Consider the following 22,444-nt stretch of genomic DNA (forward strand, 5'->3'; position numbering starts at 1 on the left):
TTCTCGACGAGATGCAAACGACCACCCTCTCCCCGCTGGTAACGCCAGTTTGTTCTCTGTGAGCCTGCTTCCTTGTTGTCAGATTCACCGGCCTGTTATCGCTTTAGATTCCACATGTAAGTGACGTCATACAGTACCGTCTTTGTCTGACATTTCACTTAGCATAACACCTTCCAAATCCACTGATGTTGTTGCAGATAGCATTATTTCATTCTTCTTTATGGCTGAGCAGCATCCCGTGGTGGGGTGGACACCACCCCTTCTTTATCCACTCGTCCGTCATCTGTTGACGGACACTTAGGCTGTCTCCGCATCTTGGCTGTCATGCTGTAAACAGTGCTGCTGTGAACGCTGGGGTACGTGTATCTTTTCCAATTAGTGTTCTGAACACTGCATTCTTTGAGCCAATAAATACTGCTTTAAAAGTTTTCAATTTAAGGCAGAACCATAATTCTAACCTGGAGTATTATTTGATACACTAGTTCAGCATCACACAAAACCACCTTCAAGAGCTAGATTTCATTACTATCTAATCTTAGTCTTTCAAGAAAATGCCCTATCTGGAAATTCTCGTGGCTGAGGATTTTTGATAAGATTCTGGCAATTTAACATTCGGTCACTGTGCATTTGGCCACAACGTGTAATAAAGGCACCTCTGATTTTTAGAAATAGAGGAAAACACAAACTTACAGCACCTCCCCTGTGTTCTCACGTCCCAGGAACAAGTCCACCTGTTTGAGTGAGGAAAGCAAGGCCATAAGGGAGACTCGGAACCAAGGAGTCCTTGAAGATGCGCCCAGCCCAGCCACTCCTGCGGGAGTTCTTCAAAGCAGCCTGGACACAGGCAGGAGCTTCCAAGGTCTCTGGTGAAGTCTCATAATGTGGGTGACAAGCAGCGACTGCAGCTCTTACCAGAGGACAAACACAGCTGCTGCTAGGTCGGGGGACGGAGGAGACCTAGGGCCCGCAGGTCGGGGGGGACCAGGGAGACCTGGGCCCGGGAGGCTGCCCACCCTGCCCGCCCCTGCCCGCAGCCCTCACCCTCCCAAAGGCCACTCCCTGCGGAAACACTACTTTTACAGACAGATGTGCGAACATCTCAGAAAGAAAGGCTCTTTTGTTCCTCCAACCAGAAAAACCCACAGAACGTATTCTTTTCAAGCAACGCCCTGGCAGACCATGGGCTCTGGGTCCCCTCGTGCGGCCGTCACCTTCCCCGGACGCAGCGCGGACACCCTCATGCCACAGGCCTGGCTCAGCCCACTCCCCTCAGCCAGGCCTCTGCTCCAAGACACGGGGCCTTGGACGCCTGGGTGTGGGCATGCGTGGAAATACAAGTGGCCCTTCAACAACAGGAACTGAATGCGTGTCTGGAACCGAGGGGAAAAAAAGCAAGGTCCCAGCCCCGCACTCTCTTTCCAAAAGCAGGTGAGAAATTATAAACTGGAAATCGAAACTTCTAATGCAGGCCACAGCAATCACAAGTCGTTAACAGAGGACGTGCCCGGTGTTTCAGCGGTTAAGAATCCGCCTGCCGATGCAGGGGACACCAGTTCGATCCCTGGGTCAGGAGGACCCCACCCGCCTCGGGGCAACCAAGCCTGAGCACCAGCGCTACTGAGCCCGCGTGCTGCAAGTACTGCAGACTGAGCACCTCGGGCCCGGGCTTTATAACAGGAGAAGCCCCCACAGTGAGCAGCCCGAGCGCCACATCTACAGAGTGGCCCCCACGCAACTAGGGAAGAGCCCACACAGCAATGAAGACCCAGCACAGCCACAGATAAATCAGTAATTGTTTTTCTAAAGTTGTAAATGTAAACGCCAATCAGTGGTCAGTCAGGGACGTGCCCAGCCCACATGCAGCAGGCCATCAGGGCGAGGGGCGCAGGGCTGGGTCCCACCTGTCCTGCTCTGTCTGGGTGCTGCCCAGGCGTGTGGGAGCCAGGCTGCCCCTCACCCGGGTCTCCGTGGGCAGCATCCCCCGGGGAGCAGGCAGGGGAAGCGTTCTGCATGTGGAGGGCACCCACGTGGTGCCCAGACAGGTGGAAAGGAGCCCACTACACATGATGAGGCGCCGACCTCAAATCTGGGCCCCCAGCGCCCCGCGCCACCTGGCCCTGAGCCTCCTGGTCTGGAAGAGGCAGTGGTGAAAATACCAACCGCACAACGCCGCTGTAGGAAATGAGAGACGAGGCCCCAGCAGCACTCCGCGTGGTGCCTGGCGCAGGAGAAGCCGAGGGCACCCCTGCTACTCACACTGGTGGAGGGCCAGGGAGGATGGGGCCATGAGCCAGCAACCCGGACGCCCGGAGAAAACACTTCCCAAGCCAGCTCTCCTTGGGACACCACCCTGATTTCTGAGCGCACTGCAGCAGGGGAGGAGGTCAGAGCACAGACGCCCCTAAAGATGAAGGAAGCATCCATGATGGAGGGCACAGCAGCGTGAAACAAGGCGCTAACGGTGCAGAGACTTTGGTTACGGCGTCGTGAGACCCCGGCTCTGGCCCCTCTTCTGCTCCGACGTTGGACAAATAACTTTCGGGGTCTTGTCTCTTCATCTGAAAGAGGAAGAAGCTGAAAAGGCAAATCTTTGGCCCTGCTCTCGTTGACAGGATCATAGCAGACTCCGTGCCCCCGCGAGGCGGCGCCCAGCGTGCCGGGTGTACTCGGGCGTGAAGCCTTTCCGGAGCGGAGGTGCTCCAGCCACGGTCCCGCTGGCCTCATTTTTGCCACGCACAAACGCTGTCAGGTCAAAGCTAAGCTCCGAGCCCATGTGAGCCCAAAGGACGGGAAACTGAGCAGTGGGCGAGCTGAGCCATGTCAGAGGCGCGAGACCGGCCTGCGGAGGCCAGGCCAGGCCAGCGTTGAGAGAAGCCCCGGCTCACGCCCACTTCCTCTCAGGCCACAGAACAAGTCGCCCAGCGTTTAGAAATGCTCTGCAGGAGATACACACTCAGCAGGCCTTCTCTTGGAATAGAAACACTCGAGTAAGTGTGTGGGTTTGGGTTCGCTCGGGCTGAGCAGGAAGGTAGGTCTCAGAGAAGAGCTGGTTTTGAAGGCTGGTTGGAAATGATCTGTCAGAGGGAACAAGGGGGTAAGCGGGCACGGCAGCTGGCACCAGGCTCCGCGAGTGGCCTTCCTTCTAAAGGGCTCTGCGCCCGAGACAGAGAGGGCCGCTAAATGTGTCTGTTTTATGGCCAAGAGACAACCAAGATTAGAACCTTACAGTATGGGTCTTATTCCCGGTGCCTCTCTCCAAGCACCTGCCATTCCAGCAACACTGCAGTGACCCTGGCAGAGAAAGCAACGAAGTTTCCATTGCAGAACTAACCACAGTGCCTGCACAAAGTCAGCTAAGGAAAACAAGAAACAGATCACTTCCTTCAGAAAAGTGTCCAAGAGCTAAACGACTGAGTTCTCTCCCCAGAATATTCCCCAAGTCTGTGCATGGAAACGTGAGTCTCTCAACACATGGAAATTAAAAAAACTGATTCTTTAACTGATGGGGCTGTGTCAGGTTGGTGTTCAACATACACTGACTGGAAAGCCCAAGAGTCCTACTCCTAGCTGGCTGACCCGAGAGGTGAAAATTCACGTTCCCACAAAAACCTCTACTCAGTGTTTATAGCGGCTTTATTCATAATCACGAAAAACTGAACACAACCCAAACACCCTTCAGCTGATGGACGGCACGTCCACACGACGGAGCTTTGGTGGTGGCGGTTTAGTCACTCAGCTGATGGACGGCACGTCCACATGGCGGTGGCGGTTTAATGGCTCAGGCGTGGACAGTCCATCCACACGATGGGACTTTGGTGGTGGTGATTTAATTGCTTAGTTGTGTCTGACTCTTTGTGAGCCCATGGACCGTAGCCCACCAGGCTCCTCTGTCCATGGGATATTCCAGGCAGGAATACTGGAGTGGGTTGCCATTTCCTTCTCCAGGAGCTCTTCCTGATCCAGGGATCAAACCCGCATCTCCTGAGTCTCCTGCATTGCAGGCACCGGAGCCGCCAGGGAAGCCCACGGTGGAGCTTTACTCAGCGATTAACAGGATTGAACACAGACAACAACACAGGTGGACCTTAAACGCATTGAGCAGAAGGAACCAGGCTCAAAACTCTCCATCCCATACGAGCCCTGGAGACCACGCTGAGGACAGAAGACAGACGGGGGCTGGGGGCTGTGCTGAGTAGAGGGCTGACTCCGAAGGACCAGGGATCTTTTGTAAAAAGATGCAGACGGCTTGTATCTTGGTTGTGCTTGTTGGTACACAGCTGTGTCAAAACTCCTAACCAGGCACTGAAAGACCCAGGTGAATCTTAACGCCGATGTGCGAACTTTCAATAAACCCTACAAGACAATCTACCAAAAAGCTAAAACTACTATATAGGCAAAAGTTGTTCCCAATTTTTAAGCTACAAAGCCGAAAGCTTTTACATTTCATGTGGAGAAAAAAAAAACCTCCCAGGTTTACCTAGATAGCTTATTCAACATGCAATTGTATACTAAATAGCATCATACTGTCATTAAAGAACAGAACAGGTGGAAAAGTCTGAGTCAAGGTACGGCACCTGTTTCCAGAGTCACTTTTTGTGAAGACAAACAAAAATCGTAGGTCAACAGTCTTCATCAGAGGCCCCTGGTGGCGTAGAGGATAAAGAATCTGCCTGCCAATGCAGAGGACACAGGTTCGATCCCTGGTCCAGGGAGATTCCATACACCAAGGAGCAACTAAGCCCGTGCGCCACAGCTGCTGAACCCACACTCCACAACTACAGCCGCACCCCACCCGACACACCCTAGAGCCCGCGCTCCGCCGCAAAAGCCACCACAACGAGAAGCCCAAGAGCCACAACGAGAGGGTAGCCCTCACTCGCCCCAACTAGAGGAAGCCCACACACCGCAACGAAGAGCCAAGCGCAGCCAAAAGCAGATAAATAAAAACTAAAATCAAAAATAAAAAAGTCTTCATCCTTGTTTTCAGCACTTGGAAAGTACCACGCCACTTCCTTCTGGCCACCTTGACTTCTGATGAGTCAGCTATCTGCTGTCATTATAACCTTTTCTTTCCCCCACTTGCTGCTTTCAGGATATTTTCCTTGGGACTTCCCTGGTAGCCCAGTGGTAAGACTCCACACCCCCACTGCAGGCTGCGTGGATCTGATCAGATCCCACATGCCACACGGAGCGGCTGGAAAAAACAAAAGATGTTTTTCTTGCCTTTTGGTTTTCGGAGTTTCATTATAGCGAGCCTTGCCCGGGTCTCTTTGGGTTTTCCCTGTCTGTGACTCTCTCGGCTTCTGGAATCTGCAGGTGTATGTGAGCTACCGGGTTGGAAAGTTTCCGGGCATTATTCCTGCCGGTCCTTTGTCAGCCCCACCCCCGCTTCTCCTCTCCTTCCCCGCCCCTAGCGAGGCAATGTCAGGTTGGGTGCCCACAGGTCCCGCGGCTCTGTGCACGTCCATTCTGCTTTCTCTCCTCATTTCAGAACAGGCGACACTGACCGCTCTGCCATCAGATAGAAAGCAAAACACAGTTAGGGAGATGAGGTCACGTGGCGGCACGGTCTGGACAAAGAAGTCCGCTCCACCATCCACGACGGCTGTGTGAGGCACGTGGCGCTGAAAGACGGGACACAGTTCAAGCTGGACGTCGTCAGGAGCGGGGACGATCCCAGAGAAGGCGGTGCCGCGGCAAAGGGGGGAGCGGAGCAAAGACGGGCGTCTGCGGTGAGTTCTGAACAGGGCACCTGGGCCGGCTCTGAGGACCCCCCTCCAAAACAGGAGGAGGAGGAGGAGGAAGGAGCCACGAGGGTCTGTCATCAAATCATACGCGTGATGAAGCCTCGTTCCAAGAATAAAAACACGTGTGTACATGCATGTACATGTGTGTGAAATTTCCTTTTTGCAAAGAGGGAAGTTCTGTGAAGTCTCAATGAAACGCGAAGGGCAAGTTCCATTAGGGATGATAGTTTCTATTTTTCCCACAAACTTAAAGATAACCAAGCACAGAGTTATTGTCCAGAGACATTAAATGCGATTCAGGTGTTAGCTCACGAATGCGGTGGACCTCAGTTAGTTCAAGTCTCCAGAATTCAAGCGTACCCGCAAGCCTTAAATACCTCTCCCCACCCACCCCGAGAGTTCCTGGCGCCTCCTCCAGGCGGCCTCCGGGCTGACCTGCCAGCACGTGCAGCTGCACACAGGCAGCCTTTGTCCTCTGAGATCTCTCAGTACAATGGCGCTTTGTCCACCCCGCTGAGCCCAGGCTGCTGATTTTCTTCCACCTATCTTAATACCCACATTCATATTCAGGCCACTGACTTTCTCAAGAAAGCAGAGGAATTCTGCAAATGATGCCTTAACCCCAGAGGGTGCCATTCAGAGTCTTCAGTGGTACTAAAGATGTGACCAACCTACAAAGATGTGGGCCACACACAAAGACGTGGAACACCCACAAAGACGTGGGCCATCCATAAAGTATGGACCGCCCACAAGGATGCTGACCCACTCACAAAGACATGGACCACCCACACAGACATGGACCACCCACATGGATGTGGACCATCTATAAAGATGTGGGCCACCCACAAATGTGTGGGCCACCCACAAAGACGTGGGCCACCCACAAAGCGTGGACCACCTACAAGGATGCTGACCCACTCACAAAGACATGGACCACCCACACAGACATGGACCACCCACATAGATGTGGACCACCCACAAAGATGTGGACCACCTACAACACTGGCTTTGCAGCCTTAATTTCCAGATCCCAAATCTAAACTAAGATTTATTTCCAAGAACTTTCTCCCAGCAGGAGCCCATCCTGATCTTAAACCCAGGCCCCACCCTCACCCAGTACAGCTTCAGGTGGAGCCCCAAGGGAAATCTGAGAGCTGCTTGTCCAGTTTAACTGAATCAGGGGTCTCCTCAGTTCCTGAACTCTTTCCTAAATGCTAAACTCTTTGGGGAGTTTCTACAACTACAGAAAGTTCAGTTCAGTTGCTCAGTCATGTCCGATTCTTTGTGACCCCATGGACTGCAGCACACCAGGGTTCTCTGTCCTTCACCATCTCCTGGAACTTGCTCAAACTCATGTCCATTGAGTCAGTGATGCCATCCAACCATCTCATCCTCTGTCGTCCCCTTCTCCTCCTGCCCGCAATCTTTCCCAGCATCAGGGTCTTTTCAAATGAGTCAGCTCTCCGCGTCAGGTGGCCAAAGTATTGGAGTTTCAGCTTCAGCATCAGTCCTTCCAATGAACACCCAGGACTGATCTCCTTTAGGATGGACTGGTTGGATCTCCTTGCAGTCCAAGGGACTATCGAGAGTCTTCTCCAACACCACAGTTCAAAAGCATCAATTCTTAGGCGCTCAGCTTTCTGTATAGTCCAACTCTCACATCCATACATGACCACTGGAAAAACCATAGCCTTGACTAGACGGACCTTAGAGAACAAAATGAAGCAGGGCAAAGGCTAACCGAGTTTTGCCAAGAGAACAGCTACAGAAAAGACTTTTAGAAAAGTATTCTCCTTTTCATGGGACCTAAACCAGGAGTCAGCAAACTATTTCTGCAAAGGGCCAGACTGAACACTTGAGTTTTCCGGCGCTGTACGGTCTCTGCCGCAGCCACTGAGCTCTACTGCTGTAAAATGCTGGGGCGGGAGGGGGGAGGGGTGCCCATTACACAAAGTAGGGTGGCAGTGAGGCCCAGGTGAGCACCCCCGATCGGCAGAAAGGAGGGGTCATCCATCCCTGTCACACCCATCCTGCTTGTCAGGATCAGGACCTCAAAACCACTCAGCAGCCGCACTCATCAACCAAGAGGGGCAGCTAAAAGCAGAGCCCTCCGCCGCTGGCTGCACGCGCAGTTTGCACAGGCTGTCTACCCACTTCTGTGCCAGCCTCTCGAGGTTAAACACGCAGGCCTCGCAGGCTGGGCCAAGGCACTGGGGATCCGCAGCTCTGCCGCCCCCATCAAAAAGAGCGTGTCTCCAGGGTCCACAGCCTGAACGACGCCCTCTTCCCACACAGCGTCCCCCCACTCCCTGATCCAGGAGCAGCTGCCTAGAGAGGGGCTCGTAGTCCTCGGATGGACTGTCCACATCACCTGGCATCCGCTCTCGTGTGCCTCCCGGGGCCGCCCACACGGGCCCCCCAGGACAACACGGCCCTTCACAGGACCGAGGCCCTGGTCCTCCCCAGGAGCCCAGACCTCCTCACTAAGTTCACGGTGCGAGCAAGGACATCCCCTCCTCCAGGCACCACGACTTCATATGTCAGAACTCCAGCATCCTCTCCCGGGGTACCCTTAGGCTGTTCAAGAGAAAGACTTAACCCAACTGCTCCGGAGCCCCCCTTCCTGGAGCTTTCCGCTTCCTGCAGAATCATTTCTTGGTGACCCACCCGAGCCTCTCGTGCCCCGCTGTGACAGGCTTGCTGGTGGCCATCGAGGTTGTGAGTACCCAGGGCTGGGAGACGCTTATTTAGCAAAACACAAAGCTTCCTCCTTCCCAGTACTGCTCAGAGCACACGACCCATTATTAGCGGGTAGATTTCCAGCAACAACTACAGCTGCCCCCCTTTGACAGAGGAGGAAAACGCGGGGAGAGGTGACACAGCCCCGCAATCACACGTGTGGTCAGCAGCCCACCCCACCCCCACCAAGACGTCTTCAGGCCTGGAGCCTGTGAACACGCCGTATTAAACACAGAAATCCATATGGCCAGCTGGCCGACCCTAAATGAGGAGACGTCCCTGGATGACCAGGACGTGCCCAGGGTAATCACAGGGTCCTTCAGATACAGGAAGGGGCATGACAGTCAGGGTTCAAGGGCCGTGAGGAGAGAAGGGCCCCACCAGACGTGCCAGCTAGAAGACAGAGGAGGAGGAAGCCGTGGGTGCAGGCGGGCCCCGGGGGCAGGAAGGCAGGGAAGACAGTCCTTCCTGGAGGCTTGGAGAGGAACAGACCTCCTGACACCTGGATTCTAACCAGTGAGACCCATCCGGGACGCACCTGCTCTTCTAAGCCACTAAGTCTGTGGTTATTTACTACGACAGCCGCAGGAAACCAAAAGCGATCCTGGGAGTCGGACGCCGCTGCAATGAATGTGGAAGTGGCTTTGGAACTGGGCAATCGCGGAGCCTGGGCGAACTCGGGAACGCGGTGGGAAGGGCCTAGATCGCCTTGAACACGTGCTCAGTCGTTTCGGTTGTGTCCGACTCTTGGCGACCCCATGGACTGTAGCCCACCCGGCTCCCCTGTCATGAGATTCTTCAGGCAAGAACACTGGAGTGGGTTGCCATTTCCTGCTCCAGGAGATCTTCCCCACCCAGGGACTGAACCAAGTCTCCTACGTCTCCTGCACTGGCAGATGGGTTCTTTACCACTAGAGCCACCTGGGAAGCCTACCTTTGAACGGACTGTTAGAAATACAGATGTTAACAACTTGGCCAGGGCTCAGAAGGAAGTCAGGAACGCGGAAGAGAAAAGCCGCTCAAGCCCCGTCTGCATGAACAGACGACAGGCAGGCCCTGGATGTCAGGGCACTGCAGGGACTCCCGGGTGGAAACCGGGGTGTGTCACTAGGAGCTGGAGCAAAGCAGATTTGGGTCAGGAAAGCTCTTCAGGTGCATTCAAACAGGAATCAGCTACCACCCACCCCAAGGCCTGGGGAAGGAGGAAGGAGAGCTAAATGAGGGAGCACAGTCCCGGGATCTGACGGGGTCTGCTCTGGGGTCTGACGGGGTCTGCTTGGGCTCTGACAGGGTCAGCCTGGGCTCTGGTGGAGTCAGCCCTGGTGTCTGGTGGAGGATCTGCCCTGGGCTCTGGTGGGAGGTCAGCCCTGGGCTCTGGTGGGCATCTGCTTGGGCTCTGGCAGGGTCAGCCTGGCCTCTGGTGAGGGGTCTGCCCTGGGCTCTGGTGGGGGGTCAGCCCTGGGCTCTGGCGGGCATCTGCTTGGGCTCTGGCAGGCTCAGCCTGGACTTTGGAGGAGGATCTGCCCTGGGCTCTGGCAGGCGTCTGGCGGGGTCTGCCCGGGCTCACTGCTCAGTTTCCCATCGTCCTGCCACATTTTCTCCGGAACAGTGATGCGATGTGACACGATATGCATTTCCTTGTCTGCCTCTCCCCTCTGCTGGAATTGGAGCCCATGGAGTGCCGACCCTGGACAAAGCCTGGTCCTGCGTGATCTCCACCAGCTCCAGCCCCGTCTCCACAGTGCCACTCCCTCCAGAGGAGCCCCGTGCCAACTGATAGCCACCCAGCAAACCTCCTTTCCCCGCTCTGCCCCACACACCCCTCTGCTGGCAGCCTCGGGATGCCAGCAGGCACTGCTGTCGGAAGGACGTGCCAAGGTGGAACAGGAACTCTGACACCTCCCTATCAGTTTCATTATTCAGCACCCGCCCACCCCGTGTGACTGAGAATGGTGATAAAACCAGGTGTCCTCCAGCCGGTCCTCACCCTTCTGCTTCAGTTACACAAATTAAAATGAAAGCAACTTAGAAGACAGGGTGGGGTCGAAAGAAACTTTAAGGGCAAGGCAAAAGGAGGAAAAAGAGGGGCTTTCCTAGAAGTTAAACTTTTGCATCTCCAACAAGGATTACCTAATAGGCAAAAAGTCATACATGCCTTCTCCCTCGAAGTCTCCCTAACCCCACAGGCACAGAGGTGGCCTGTGTGACCGCTGACTCCTAGCCCCGGGTGCCCTGAACACGTGTATATAGGAGATCAGAAATGTGCCCACAGATCCCGGCATTCCACTGTCCCGGGGGCCCAGCTGAGGTCACACTTGGGGTTCCGGGAAGAAGGCAGGTTTCCCAGGCAGCCAGGAAATGAGTCGCTGCCCCCGGGAGCCCAACCAGACACCAAGGACATTTCATCAGCCTTATTACAAAATCCTCTGACAGTAAAGATTCTGGCTGCAACATGTCCTCAGCACCAAAGAAGAAAGTGGCTGATCGACATTACTTCTTCAAACCTTGAATGCCAAGATGCCTGTTCTGACACCAAGCAGTCAGCTCCTGTTCCAGAAACACCGCGCATGTGGTAAAAGCTTCTAATGGCAGCCGCAGCTGGGTTCTGGGTTTGGGTCCCCCAGCACTGATCCTGAACTAGCCTTGTGTAAACCAAGGCAGCAGTGAGGTCCAGTCAACCAACCAAACGGGCCTCAGGACCAGCCTCATGCAGAACACACAGACAAGTTATGCTAACTTGGTCTGATTTCTAGAGCTCTGGTTCCACTGCTACCAAATGCTTAATGCTGGAGAGTCAGCTAAGGAAAGGATCTGAGGAACTTCACTCTGCAGCCTGGAGGCAGAGAAAGAGCAAGGGAGGTGCACTCGTACCCGGGAGATGGGAGACGCTGCGTTTCACAGCATGTTTGCAAACAAATTAGTCAAGACGTTAACAACTCTAACAACAAAAAAGACAGCCAAGAGAAAGCAAGAGGGAGGGAGGAGGGGCAGACGTTGGAAAGCAGCCATCATTAATTCAGTTTTAAATAGAGGATGAGTTATATTCTTGCTTATTCAGCAGACTGGTGCACCCAAGTTGGCAACTTTTAAATTCTGCACAGGAACTTCTAGCGTAAATGTCACTTTTTAAAGTGCAGACATTTAAAAAGTCAGACCTTGAAGTTTCAGGCTTTAAAAAGTCAAGCCCATTGAAAACGCATCATACTAATTTACAGCTTACTTATTGTGGGATCTTATTCTTTTTCATGGGGAAGAAAATACATTCTATTGTAACACTCACGTCAGTGTGACTACACAGAGTTAACAGACTGAAAGGTTGAGTCAAGATCCGCTGATGTATTCTACTTTTGAAAAACCACAAATATACTACACATACTTAAAATAATTGTTGTTCAGTCGCTAAGTCATCTCCGACTCTTTGTGACCCAATAGACTGCAGCACACCAGGCTCCTCTGTCCTCCACTATCTCCTGGAATTTAATCAAATGGCTATCTTCAAAATGCTTCTGCAGAAAATCACTTCAAAGCCCCAAAACATGCATGAGCCCTGACGATGGCGACGATAAGTGGAAAATACAGACACGTCTGGCAGAGGGAGGGGACCTGAGCTCTGCTTCCCACCTAAGCCCTCAGGGGAGGTTCAGGGCCTCCGTTTTCTCTTCTGTCAGGAGAGGCAGTTTATACTAGCTCTGCTCACCCCTCAAGGTGGCTGTGGACAGCGACTGAGGCCCTGTTGGTGGGAGGGCTTCAGTGCCTTCGGTTACCAGCAGCTGGCTGGGCTGGGCGCTCCATAAGCAGGCACCAGCGGTCCTCTCTTTGGGGCCCAGGGTGCTTTCCTGGAATGTTGCTAAGATGTACCCAGTGGCTGAATCCTCAGCTTTCCAACCAGCAGAGGAGTCAAGTAGGAACAAAGAGGGGCCAAGGGTGGCCGCACACCGTGAGGAGGGGCCTGATACAGACGACGGGGTTACCTGCAGAGCAAGGGAGGGACCCAGCGTGGGGCAGCAGACGCCTGGCCTGGGGGTCCCTGCTCCAGGAGACCCTGCCCTAGGGGACCCCTGCCCTGAGGGACGCTTCTCTCCAGCTAGAAGCCCCCGCCCTCACCTGCAGTGTCCCAGATGGAAATGTTGTAGGAGCGCCACTGCTTCAGGTAGAAGGCGCCGCCCACCGTGCTGACCGTGTCCGGGAAGCGCCGCTCCATGTACCTCTGGAGCAGCGACGTCTTGCCCACGTTCATGTCCCCCAAAAGCACGATCTTCCCGTCGGGCTTCCTCATCTTCCCGCAGGGGACACCTCTCCGCTCCCCCACGCCCTCCTGGCCCGTGCGCCCGGTGCGCGGCTGGATCCGCCGGACGCCCCGAAGCTACTCTGACCCGGGACTGACAGAGAGGCAGCCTCTCGGGAACCCTCCCTTCCGGACGCCTGGGAACGCGGGAGAGAAAGCGCGGCTAGGCGCTGGGCCGGAGCTGGGACCCAGCCCGACGCCCGCCTAGGTGTCCCGCCGGCGGCGGCCAGTCCGGGATCCAGGGCGGTCGGCCCCGCCCCCGACCGCCCACTCCCGTGCTGACCACGCCCCCCATGCCGCCCACGCCCCGGGCTGGTCCCGCCCCGCCCCGGGCTGGCCCCGCCCCTGACGGCCCACGCCCCGGGCTGGCCCCGCCCTCTCCCCGACCCCCAGGGCACTCACCTGCCGCCCGCCAGGCGGGGTGGACCTGTCTTCTGGCCGGCCCCGCGCTCGTTCCCCCAGCGGGCGGCACGCGGAAGACCCGGGCAGGTTGGGGGGGGCGGGGCAGGTGGGGGCGCCAGGTGGGAAGGCTGGCGGACGCAGAGCCGAGTCCCGGGGTGGACACAGCGCAGGGGCGCGGCCCGGCTGCTGACCCAGGCGTCCCGGCGCGGGGCGGGCTCCGGCTCCAGCACCTGGCTTCCTCCTCCGCAGGCGCAGGTGTGGCCGTGACCGTCCGCGAGGACCGGTCCTCCGCCTGTCTGCCGGGGCCCTGGCGGATGTCGTTTTCGCTCACTTTGGCGAGAAGTGGGTTGTGCTGTTGTAGATCAGAGCGAGACGAGGACCGCCGTCGCCACTTCACTTCGGAGTGGACGTCTGACTTTGGCAGTTGTGCTGATCGGGTCTTTACTGGAGACGCCGGCGGTGCTCCAGTGTGAACACCGGGGGCGGTGTTTGCTGAGGCCCCGCCGTCCGGGTTCTCTGCAGAAGGAGGGGCGGGGGCGCGGAAATGCGGACGGGAGGCGGGGTGTGAGGGCGTCTCACCCGAGGAGCACCGGCCTTGCCCGGCTTCTGCCCCGCAAGCCCGAACTCTGCCCTTGGTCACTGCCCACTGCGAGCCCCAACCCCCGATTTCTGGAGTCCCTCTCCCGCCCTCCATCCCTCCGTGGCCCTAACTGCTTACTTTCTACCGCTCCCTAATAAAGCTGTGGTTTCTCCAGTGGTCATGTATGGATGTGAGAGTTGGACAATAAAGAAAGCTGAGCACCGAAGAATTGGTACTTTTGAACTGTTGTGTTGGAGAAGACTCTTGAGAGTCCCTTGGACTGCAGGGAGATCCAACCAGTCCATCCTAAAGGAAATCAGTCCTGAATACTCATTGGAAGGATTGATGCTGAAGCTGAAATTTCAATACTCTGGCCACCTGACGCGAAGAACTGACTCATTGGAAATGACCCTGATGCTGGGAAAGATGGAAGGCAGGAGGAGAAGGGGATGACAGAGGATGACACGGTTGGATGGCATCCCCGACTCAATGGACATGAGTTTGAGCAAAGTCTGGGAGTTGGTGACGGACAGGGAAACCCGGCGTGCTGCAGTCCATGGGGTCGCAGAGAGTCGGACACAACTGAGCAACTGCATTGAACTGAATAAGGGTGTACTGCTGACCTTCTATGCAGTCTCCCTCTCTGGGAAGTAAGCTGCAAGAGGGAAGGGCTTTTTGTGTCCGTTTTGTTCACCACTCTGTGGCCTGAAGAGGATCGCGCAGCTAGTAGCTGCTCAAGAAAGCTTAGGGTCAGGGCACAGTGGGTGACTTCACGATCCTGGTGAGGCCACGAGGGGTTCCAGGCAGACATCACTGCCGGCTGGGCTCCACACCCAGGTCCTCTGGTGGTGTATGTTTCCCTAGGACAGGGAGCTAATTCTGCATCCTACCAGCTCACCGCACCTTTCCAGGCAGCTCCCTCATCCAATAGACATGGGGTCAGGAGTCCCTGAAGGTGGGTTTTTTTATTTTTAATTGGAGGATAACTGCTTTACAGTGTCCTGTTGGTTTCTCCTGCACAACAGGCGAATCAGCCTCTGTGCAGTTGCTAAATCAGCCATATGTGTACATATACCCCCTCCCTCTTGAACTCCCTCCCACCTGAGCCCCGTCCCATCCTTCCAGGTGGAGGCTGGGTCTTTTGTTTCCTTTCTCTGGCATCTTCCCAGTACCTACAACTGGAAGGCAGTCCCCACTCAGTCAGCGTGTGTTTAAATAAATGTGTTGGTTTGCTAAATGCTGTCTCCATTTGAAACACTGATGTATTTTGAGCTGGTTTTGAGGAGCAGGGATGGTTCCAGTGGCACAGTGGGAAAGGAATCTGCCTGCCAATGCAGGAGACCCAGGAGACCAGGGTTCAATCTCTGGGTTGGAAAGCTCCCCTGGAAGAGGAAATGGCAACCTGCTCCAGTGAGAATCCCATGGACAGAGGAGCCTGGTGGGCTACAGTCCACGGGATCTCAAAGAGTCAGACATGACTAAGCACACACTCACACGCACAACATGTAGAATTCTACCTGGAACATAGAATTCACGCAGAAAGTTTGTTCAAAAATTTGTCCAGCACTCTGAAAAACTAAATTTAACCAGGAGAATGTCTCCATATCAAATTTCAACCACTCCTTAAAAAAAAAAAAAAATGCCTTAAAGACTGCCAGCTGCCTCTTTCCTCTTTGGGAAGCATGACTGAGGAAGAAGTTAAAAGGTTAAAAGTCTGTTTAAACTAGATACTCTCCTGCCAAGTCCAATGTTTGTTCTGCCTGCACTTAAGCCACTGGCCTAACAGGGTAATTCTTTTTCCAATTGCTCAGATGAAGGGTGCCCAAGGCCCAGAAAACTAGGTAGCTCCTTTTTAATGAGATGCCATGTGAAGAATTCTGGGACTGTCATGGTTACAGTAGAAGGAGTAATAGTGTGGTTGCTTCTGATGATTTGCAAAGTGTCTTGGGAGTTTATAGGTACTTTGTTGTGGGACAATTCTACCTTTTAAACTACTTTCCTGTTTTCTTAAACAAGCAAACAAAAAACCCCTGCCTATCTACATGTTTTTGTTCAGTGGGTAAGAACTAAGCTCTGAGCCCTGACCTAAGGTTAGAGCAGTGAGGAAGACAGCCAACAAAATAAACAAGCAAAATACAGAGTGTCCTGGATGGTGATGAAATGTTTGGTGGAGAAACACAGAGCAGGGGCAGAGGGAGCAAGGCCTGGGGATGGCTGCAGGGGGCAGTCATGAGCAGGACGTTTGCAGAGATTAAGTTTCTGGAGAATGAGGTTAGGGGTTAAACACGCATCTGGAGTTACACCTCGGGAGGCTCAGACAGAGACCGGATTTGCAGACACTGGGGCAGGACAGGGTGGGATGCACCGAGAGAGCAGGACCGACACGCACACACCACCGTGTGTGGTGGGGCAGGACAGGGTGGGATGCGCCGAGGGAGCAGGACCGACACGCACACACCACCGGGTGTGGTGGGGCAGGACAGGGTGGGATGCGCCGAGAGAGCAGGACCGACACGCACACACCACCGTGTGTGGTGGGGCAGGACAGGGTGGGATGCGCCGAGAGAGCAGGACCGACACGCACACACCACCGTGTGTGGCGCAGATGGCCAGTGGGAGGCCGCTGGAGCGTGCGGAGCTCAGCCGGTGAATGAGTGGGGGGGCAGGGGCGAGAGGGAGGGGATGTAGTGTACACACAGCTGGTTCACACTGTTGTGCAGCAGAAGCCAGCACAACATTGGAAAGCAGTTATACTCTAATTTTAAAAATACAATAAGAAAAAAAAAAAAGGGTCAGGTACAGACCACAGTGACTACAAAGCCGCCGAGGCAGTGGCCTGCCTGGTGGGCTTCCTGAGAGCACAGAATGGGGAACAGAGCAGGGGTCATGTGCGGATTGTATACAAATATTTCAAATATAAATACAAAACATACGTAATTTATAAACCCACGTAAATAAATTTCTATGATACATGCTTATATGGGCTTCCCCAGGCGGCTCAGTGGTAAAGAATCTGCCTGCAATGCAGGAGCCTCAGGAGTCACCGTTCAATCTCTGGGTCACGAAGATCCCGTGGAGAAGGGCACGGCAACCCATTCCAGTATTCTCGCCTACAGAATCCCATGGACAGAGGAGCCTGGAGGGCAGTCCATAGTGTCCACAGCGTCGCAAAGAGTCGGACACAAATGAAGCAACTTGGCACTCACATATGCACACACATGCACATATAAAAGCTTCAGTTCAGTTCAGTCGCTCAGTCGTGTCCAACTCTTTGCGACCCCATGAATCGCAGCACGCCAGGCCTCCCTGTCCATCACCAACTTCCAGAGTTCACCCAGACTCATGGCCACCGAGTCAGTGATGCCATCCAGCCACCTCATCCTCTGTCGTCCCCTTCTCCTCCTGCCCCCAATCCCTCCCAGCATCAGAGTCTTTTCCAATGAGTCAACTCCTCGCATGAGGTGGCCAAAGGATTGGACTTTCAGCTTTAGCATCATTCCTTCCAAAGAAATCCCAGGGCTAATCTCCTCCAGAATGGACTGGTTGGATCTCCTTGCAGTCCAAGGGACTCTCAAGAGTCTTCTCCAACCCCACAGTTCAAAAGCATCAGTTCTTTGGTGCTCAGCCTTCTTCACAGTCCAACTCTCACATCCATACATGACCACAGGAAAAACCATAGCCTTGACTAGCCGGACCTTTGTTGGCAAAGTAATGTCTCTGCTTTTGAATATGCTATCTAGGTTGCTCATAACTTCCTTCCAAGGAGTAAGCGTCTTTTAATTTCATGGCTGCAATCACCATCTGCAGTGATTTTGGAGCCCAGAAAAATAAAGTCTGACACTGTTTCCACTGTTTCCCCATCTATTTGCCATGAAGTGATGGGACCGGATGCCATGATCTTCATTTTCTGAATGTTGAGCTTGAAGCCAACTTTTTCACTCTCCACTTTCACTTTCATCAAGAGGCTTTTTAGTTCCTCTTCACTTTCTGCCATAAGGGGAGTGTCATCTGTATATCTGAGGTTACTAATATTTCTCCTGGAAATCTTGATTTCAGCTTGTGTTTCTTCCAGTTCAGCGTTTCTCATGATGTACTCTGCATATAAGTTAAATAAGCAGGGTGACAATATACAGCCTTGACGAACTCCTTTTCCTATTTGGAACCAGTCTGTTGTTCCATGTCCAGTTCTAACTGTTGCTTCCTGACCTGCATACAAATTTCTCAAGAGGCAGATCAGGTGGTCTGGTATTCCCATCTCTTTCAGAATTTTCCACAGTTTATTGTGATCCACATGGTCAAAGGCTTTGGCATAGTCAATAAAGCAGAAATAGATGTTTTTCTGGAATTCTCTTGCTTTTTCCACGATCCAGTGGATGTTGGCAATTTGATCTCTGGTTCCTCTGCCTTTTCTAAAACCAGCTTGAATATCAGCAAGTTCATGGTTCACATATTGCTGAAGCCTGGCTTGGAGAATTTTGAGCATTACTTTACTAGCGTGTGAGATGAGTGGAACTGTGCGGTAGTTTGAGCATTCTTTGGCATTGCCTTTCTTTGGGATTGGAGTGAAAACTGACCTTTTCCAGTCCTGTTGGCCACTGCTGAGTTTTCCCAATTTGCTGGCATATTGAGTGCAGCACTTTCACAGCATCATCTTTCAGGATTTGAAAGAGCTCAACTGGAATTCCATCACCTCCACTAGCTTTATTCGTAGTGATGCTTTCTAAGGCCCACTTGACTTCACATTCCAGGATGTCTGGCTCTAGATCAGTGAACACACCATCATGATTATCTGGGTCGTGAAGATCTTTTTTGTACAGTTCTTCTGTGTATTCTTGCCATCTCTTCTTAATATCTTCTGCTTCTGTTAGGTCCATACCATTTCTGTCCTTTATCGAGCCCATCTTTGCATGAAATGTTCCCTTGGTATGTCTAATTTTCTTGAAGAGATCTCTAGTCTTTCCCATTCTGTTGTTTTCCTCTATTTCTTTGCACTGATTGCTGAAGAAGGCTTTCTTATCTCTTCTTGCTATTCTTTGGAACTCTGCATTCAGATGTTTATATCTTTCCTTTTCTCCTTTGCTTTTCACTTCTCTTCTTTTCACAGCTATTTGTAAGGCCTCCCCAGACAGCCATTTTGCTTTTTTGCATTTCTTTTCCATGGGGATGGTCTTGATCCCTGTCTCCTGTACAGTGTCATGAACCTCCATGCATAGTTCATCAGGCACTCTATCTATCAGATCTAGGCCTCTATCTAGACCTCATCTAGGCCTCTATCTATTAAATCTATTTCTCACTTCCACTGTATAATCATAAGGGATTTGATTTAGGTCATACCTGAATGGTCTAGTGGTTTTCCCTACTTTCTTCAATTTAAGTCTGAATTTGGCAATAAGGAGTTCATGATCTGAGCCACAGTCAGCTCCTGGTCTTGTTTTTGCTGACTGTATAGAGCTTTTCCATCTTTGGCTGCAAAGTATATAATCAATCTGATTTCGGTGTTGACCATCTGGTGATGTCCATGTATAGAGTCTTCTCTTGTGTTGTTGGAAGAGGGTGTTTGTTATGACCAGTGCATTTTCTTGGCAAAACTCTATTAGTCTTTGCCCTGCTTCATTCCGTATTCCAAGGCCAAATTTGCCTGTTACTCCAGGTGTTTCTTGACTTACTACTTTTGCATTCCAGTCCCCTATAATGAAAAGGACATCTTTTTTGGGTGTTAGTTCTAAAAGGTCTTGTAGGTCTTCACAGAACTGTTCAACTTCAGCTTCTTCAGCGTTACTGGTTGGGGCATAGATTTGGATTACTGTGATATTGAATGGTTTGCCTTGGAAACGAACAGAGATCATTCTGTCGTTTTTGAGGTTGCATCCAAGTACTGCATTTTGGACTCTTTTGTTGACCATGATGGCTACTCCATTTCTTCTGAGGGATTCCTGCCCTCAGTAGTAGATAGAATGGTCATCTGAGTTAAATTCACCCATTCCAGCCCATTTCAGTTCGCTGATTCCTAGAATGTCGACATTCACTCATGCCATCTCTTGCTTGACCACTTCCAATTTGCCTTGATTCATGGACCTGACATTCCAGGTTCCTATGCAATATTGCTCTTTACAGCATCGGACCTTGCTTCTATCACCAGTCACATCCACAGCTGGGTATTGTTTTTGCTTTGACTCCATCCCTTCATTCTTTCTGGAGTTATTTCTCCACTGATCTCCAGTAGCATATTGGGCACCTACTGACCTGGGGGGTTCCTCTTTCAGTATCCTATCATTTTGCCTTTTCATACTGTTCATGGGGTTCTCAAGGCAAGAATACTGAAGTGGTTTGCCATTCCCTTCTCCAGTGGACCACATTCTGTCAGACCTCTCCACCATGACCCGCCCATCTTGGGTTGCCCCAAACGGCATGGCTTAGTTTCATTGAGTTAGACAAGGCTGTGGTCCTAGTGTGATTAGACTGACTAGTTTTCTGTGAGTATGGTTTCAGTGTGTCTGCCCTCTGATGCCATACATGTAAAAGCTTACATGTATGTATTTGTGTGTGAAACTATGTCAACCTATTTATAGTGGTTTTTTTAACGTGCATGTGAAAGTTGCTCAGCTGTGTCCAGCGCTTTGTGACCCCATGGATGGTATAGTCCATGAGATTCTCCAGGCCAGAATACTGGAGTGGGTAGCCGTTCGCTTCTCTAGGGGATCTTTCCAACCCAGGGATCGAACCAGGTCTCCTGCATTGCAGGCAGATTCTTTCCCAGCTGAGCCACAAGGGAAGCCCTTTTTTAACATGCAAGTATTTTTTTTATTTGTATGTAACCAAATCTACCAACTTCTCCTGCCTCATTTTTGGCCATTTCAGTATCCATCTGACCCACTAAATTTCCTGCTAAAGAGCTGATGCGAGCTGAGTGAAAGGAAAGAGCTTGAGAAGAGCTAGATGTGCAGTCCAGACTGGCCGCTTTTCAGGAAATGACTGGGGGCAAATGTTCCGAACTGTCCCGCACTTGGGTTTCCTCATCTGCTGAATGCGGGTGGCCCTGTCCCTCTCAGTATTAGGGCTGTGAGCCTCCACCCAGAGGGTGCACCGTGACCGTCAGGCCCCTTAGCTCCTCCTCCGTAGGACCCCTTCACCCAGCATCACCCCACACACAGTCAACGGGATGAAACAGGCCCTTGGGGACACCAGCCTTACCCCAGCTTGGACGGGAAATAGCGGGTATTCATCGAGTCTGTTTCACTTTTCATTTTCTGACACCGTCCCATGCCCCACTCTGAAGGGTCTACTCTTCTTTCTCTTAGAATTCCCTTCATCTGCTTCACTCCCCACAAGTCACACCTGACCTGCACCTTCTGGAAGCCTGGTGCCCGACCCCCAACATTCCAGGCCAGGGGGTCAGTGCCTCTGGACCCCTTTGCAGGGCTGCTGGGGAAGCCAACCTACAGAAAGACGATTAGGCGGAAATACCTACACCCAGATTGGGAGGAGGGGTCCCTGGTCAAGAGCGTTGAAAATTCCTTCAAATGCTTGACAGAAGTGAAACAAAACACCCAAAGCTGCCATGAGATGGAAGTTTATATCAGCAAACTGCCAAGACGACAGCTTCTGAGATTTCAGAAAGTATTTTCATCTCGCTCAACATGGATGCCTTCTATCAGCTCATCCCACTTACTGTAAAAATTATCCTAAAACGGAAAGGAGCAAATTGAATGGAATTTTGTAGAAATGGGAGTAAAATCAGTACTGAATCCCAAAATGGGAGATTTCTGACAAAAAGAAAATCTTCTCAAATAAAAAGCATGGGGTGCCATTCACTGCCAAGGGGAGGTCACAGACTCTGTCTTGTGCGCCCTCTTCCACCCTCTGCATAGACTCTGTTATTCCTGTTCTCCATCACACACACTTCAAAGAAATCTCAGGGTTATTCCTGCCCTGAACCACACAACTGGCCCAGGATCCGCACTGTGGCATCTACCAGCACTGTTTCTTCCAAGTCATTCCGTTCTTTCCACCTCTAGTCAACTTGGCCCGAATCTGGGTGATCGCATAGGTCAACCCCAAACTGTGGATCATCTGTCCTGTCCCTGCCCTGGTTGCAGCGTCTCTCAGTCTGGGACGCTGGTCTTTGTATTTCTTTTCCCTAACAGACGGCAGGTTCCTTGGGGGCAAGTCGCTGACTTCCTTTCCCTGGTGTAGGTTTGCCTGGTCTGCTGTGACAAGCACCACAGGCTGAGCAGCTTCAAGGGCAGACTTTCATCCCGCGATGCGGGGTCTGGATTGCCGAGACCAAGGCCAGCCCCCGCCCAGCCCTGAGGGCATCTTGGCGCTGCCGTTGGCAGGAGCCCCGGGCCAGCTCCATCCCTGCCACCCTGTTCCTTGTGGGCCCAGGACTGGATGCAGGGCTGCGCTGTCGCCCTCCCCTTGCTTGTGGGACAGGTCAGCTTGGTCTTGGGCTTGCCCTCCTGGTGGTCACGGAGGATGCGGCCCCCAGGGCACTTTGAAGAGCCCTCGGGACAAGGGAAGAGGGCCTGGAGGGCAGCTCTCAGCCTCTGCTCCCCTGGGGCCGTGGGCCTGCCCGTAGGTGTGGGAGTGAGTGCAGGTGTGGCTGTAGGTGTGGGTGTGAGTGTGAATCAAGTGTGGCTGTAGGTGTGAGTGTGGGTGCAGGTGTGTGTGTCGGCGTCCTGAGCTCAGCGG

At 52.9% G+C, this 22,444-nt stretch overlaps 1 protein-coding gene across 1 annotated transcript in view; it reads right to left on the reverse strand.

Moving 5' to 3' along the window:
• RAB20 (RAB20, member RAS oncogene family) overlaps positions 1-13,014 on the reverse strand; it is a 30,273-nt gene extending 17,259 nt beyond the window's left edge. The window contains exon 1 of the mRNA XM_019971706.2: positions 12,591-13,014. Coding sequence (XP_019827265.2) covers positions 12,591-12,762 — 172 coding nt within the window. The 5' untranslated portion in view covers positions 12,763-13,014. The remainder of the gene's footprint in view (positions 1-12,590) is intronic.
• Positions 13,015-22,444: the final 9,430 nt, after the last annotated feature.

The sequence above is a fragment of the Bos indicus genome, chromosome 12, assembly GCF_029378745.1.
Source record: "Bos indicus isolate NIAB-ARS_2022 breed Sahiwal x Tharparkar chromosome 12, NIAB-ARS_B.indTharparkar_mat_pri_1.0, whole genome shotgun sequence".
NCBI classification, from domain to species: Eukaryota; Metazoa; Chordata; class Mammalia; order Artiodactyla; family Bovidae; genus Bos; species Bos indicus.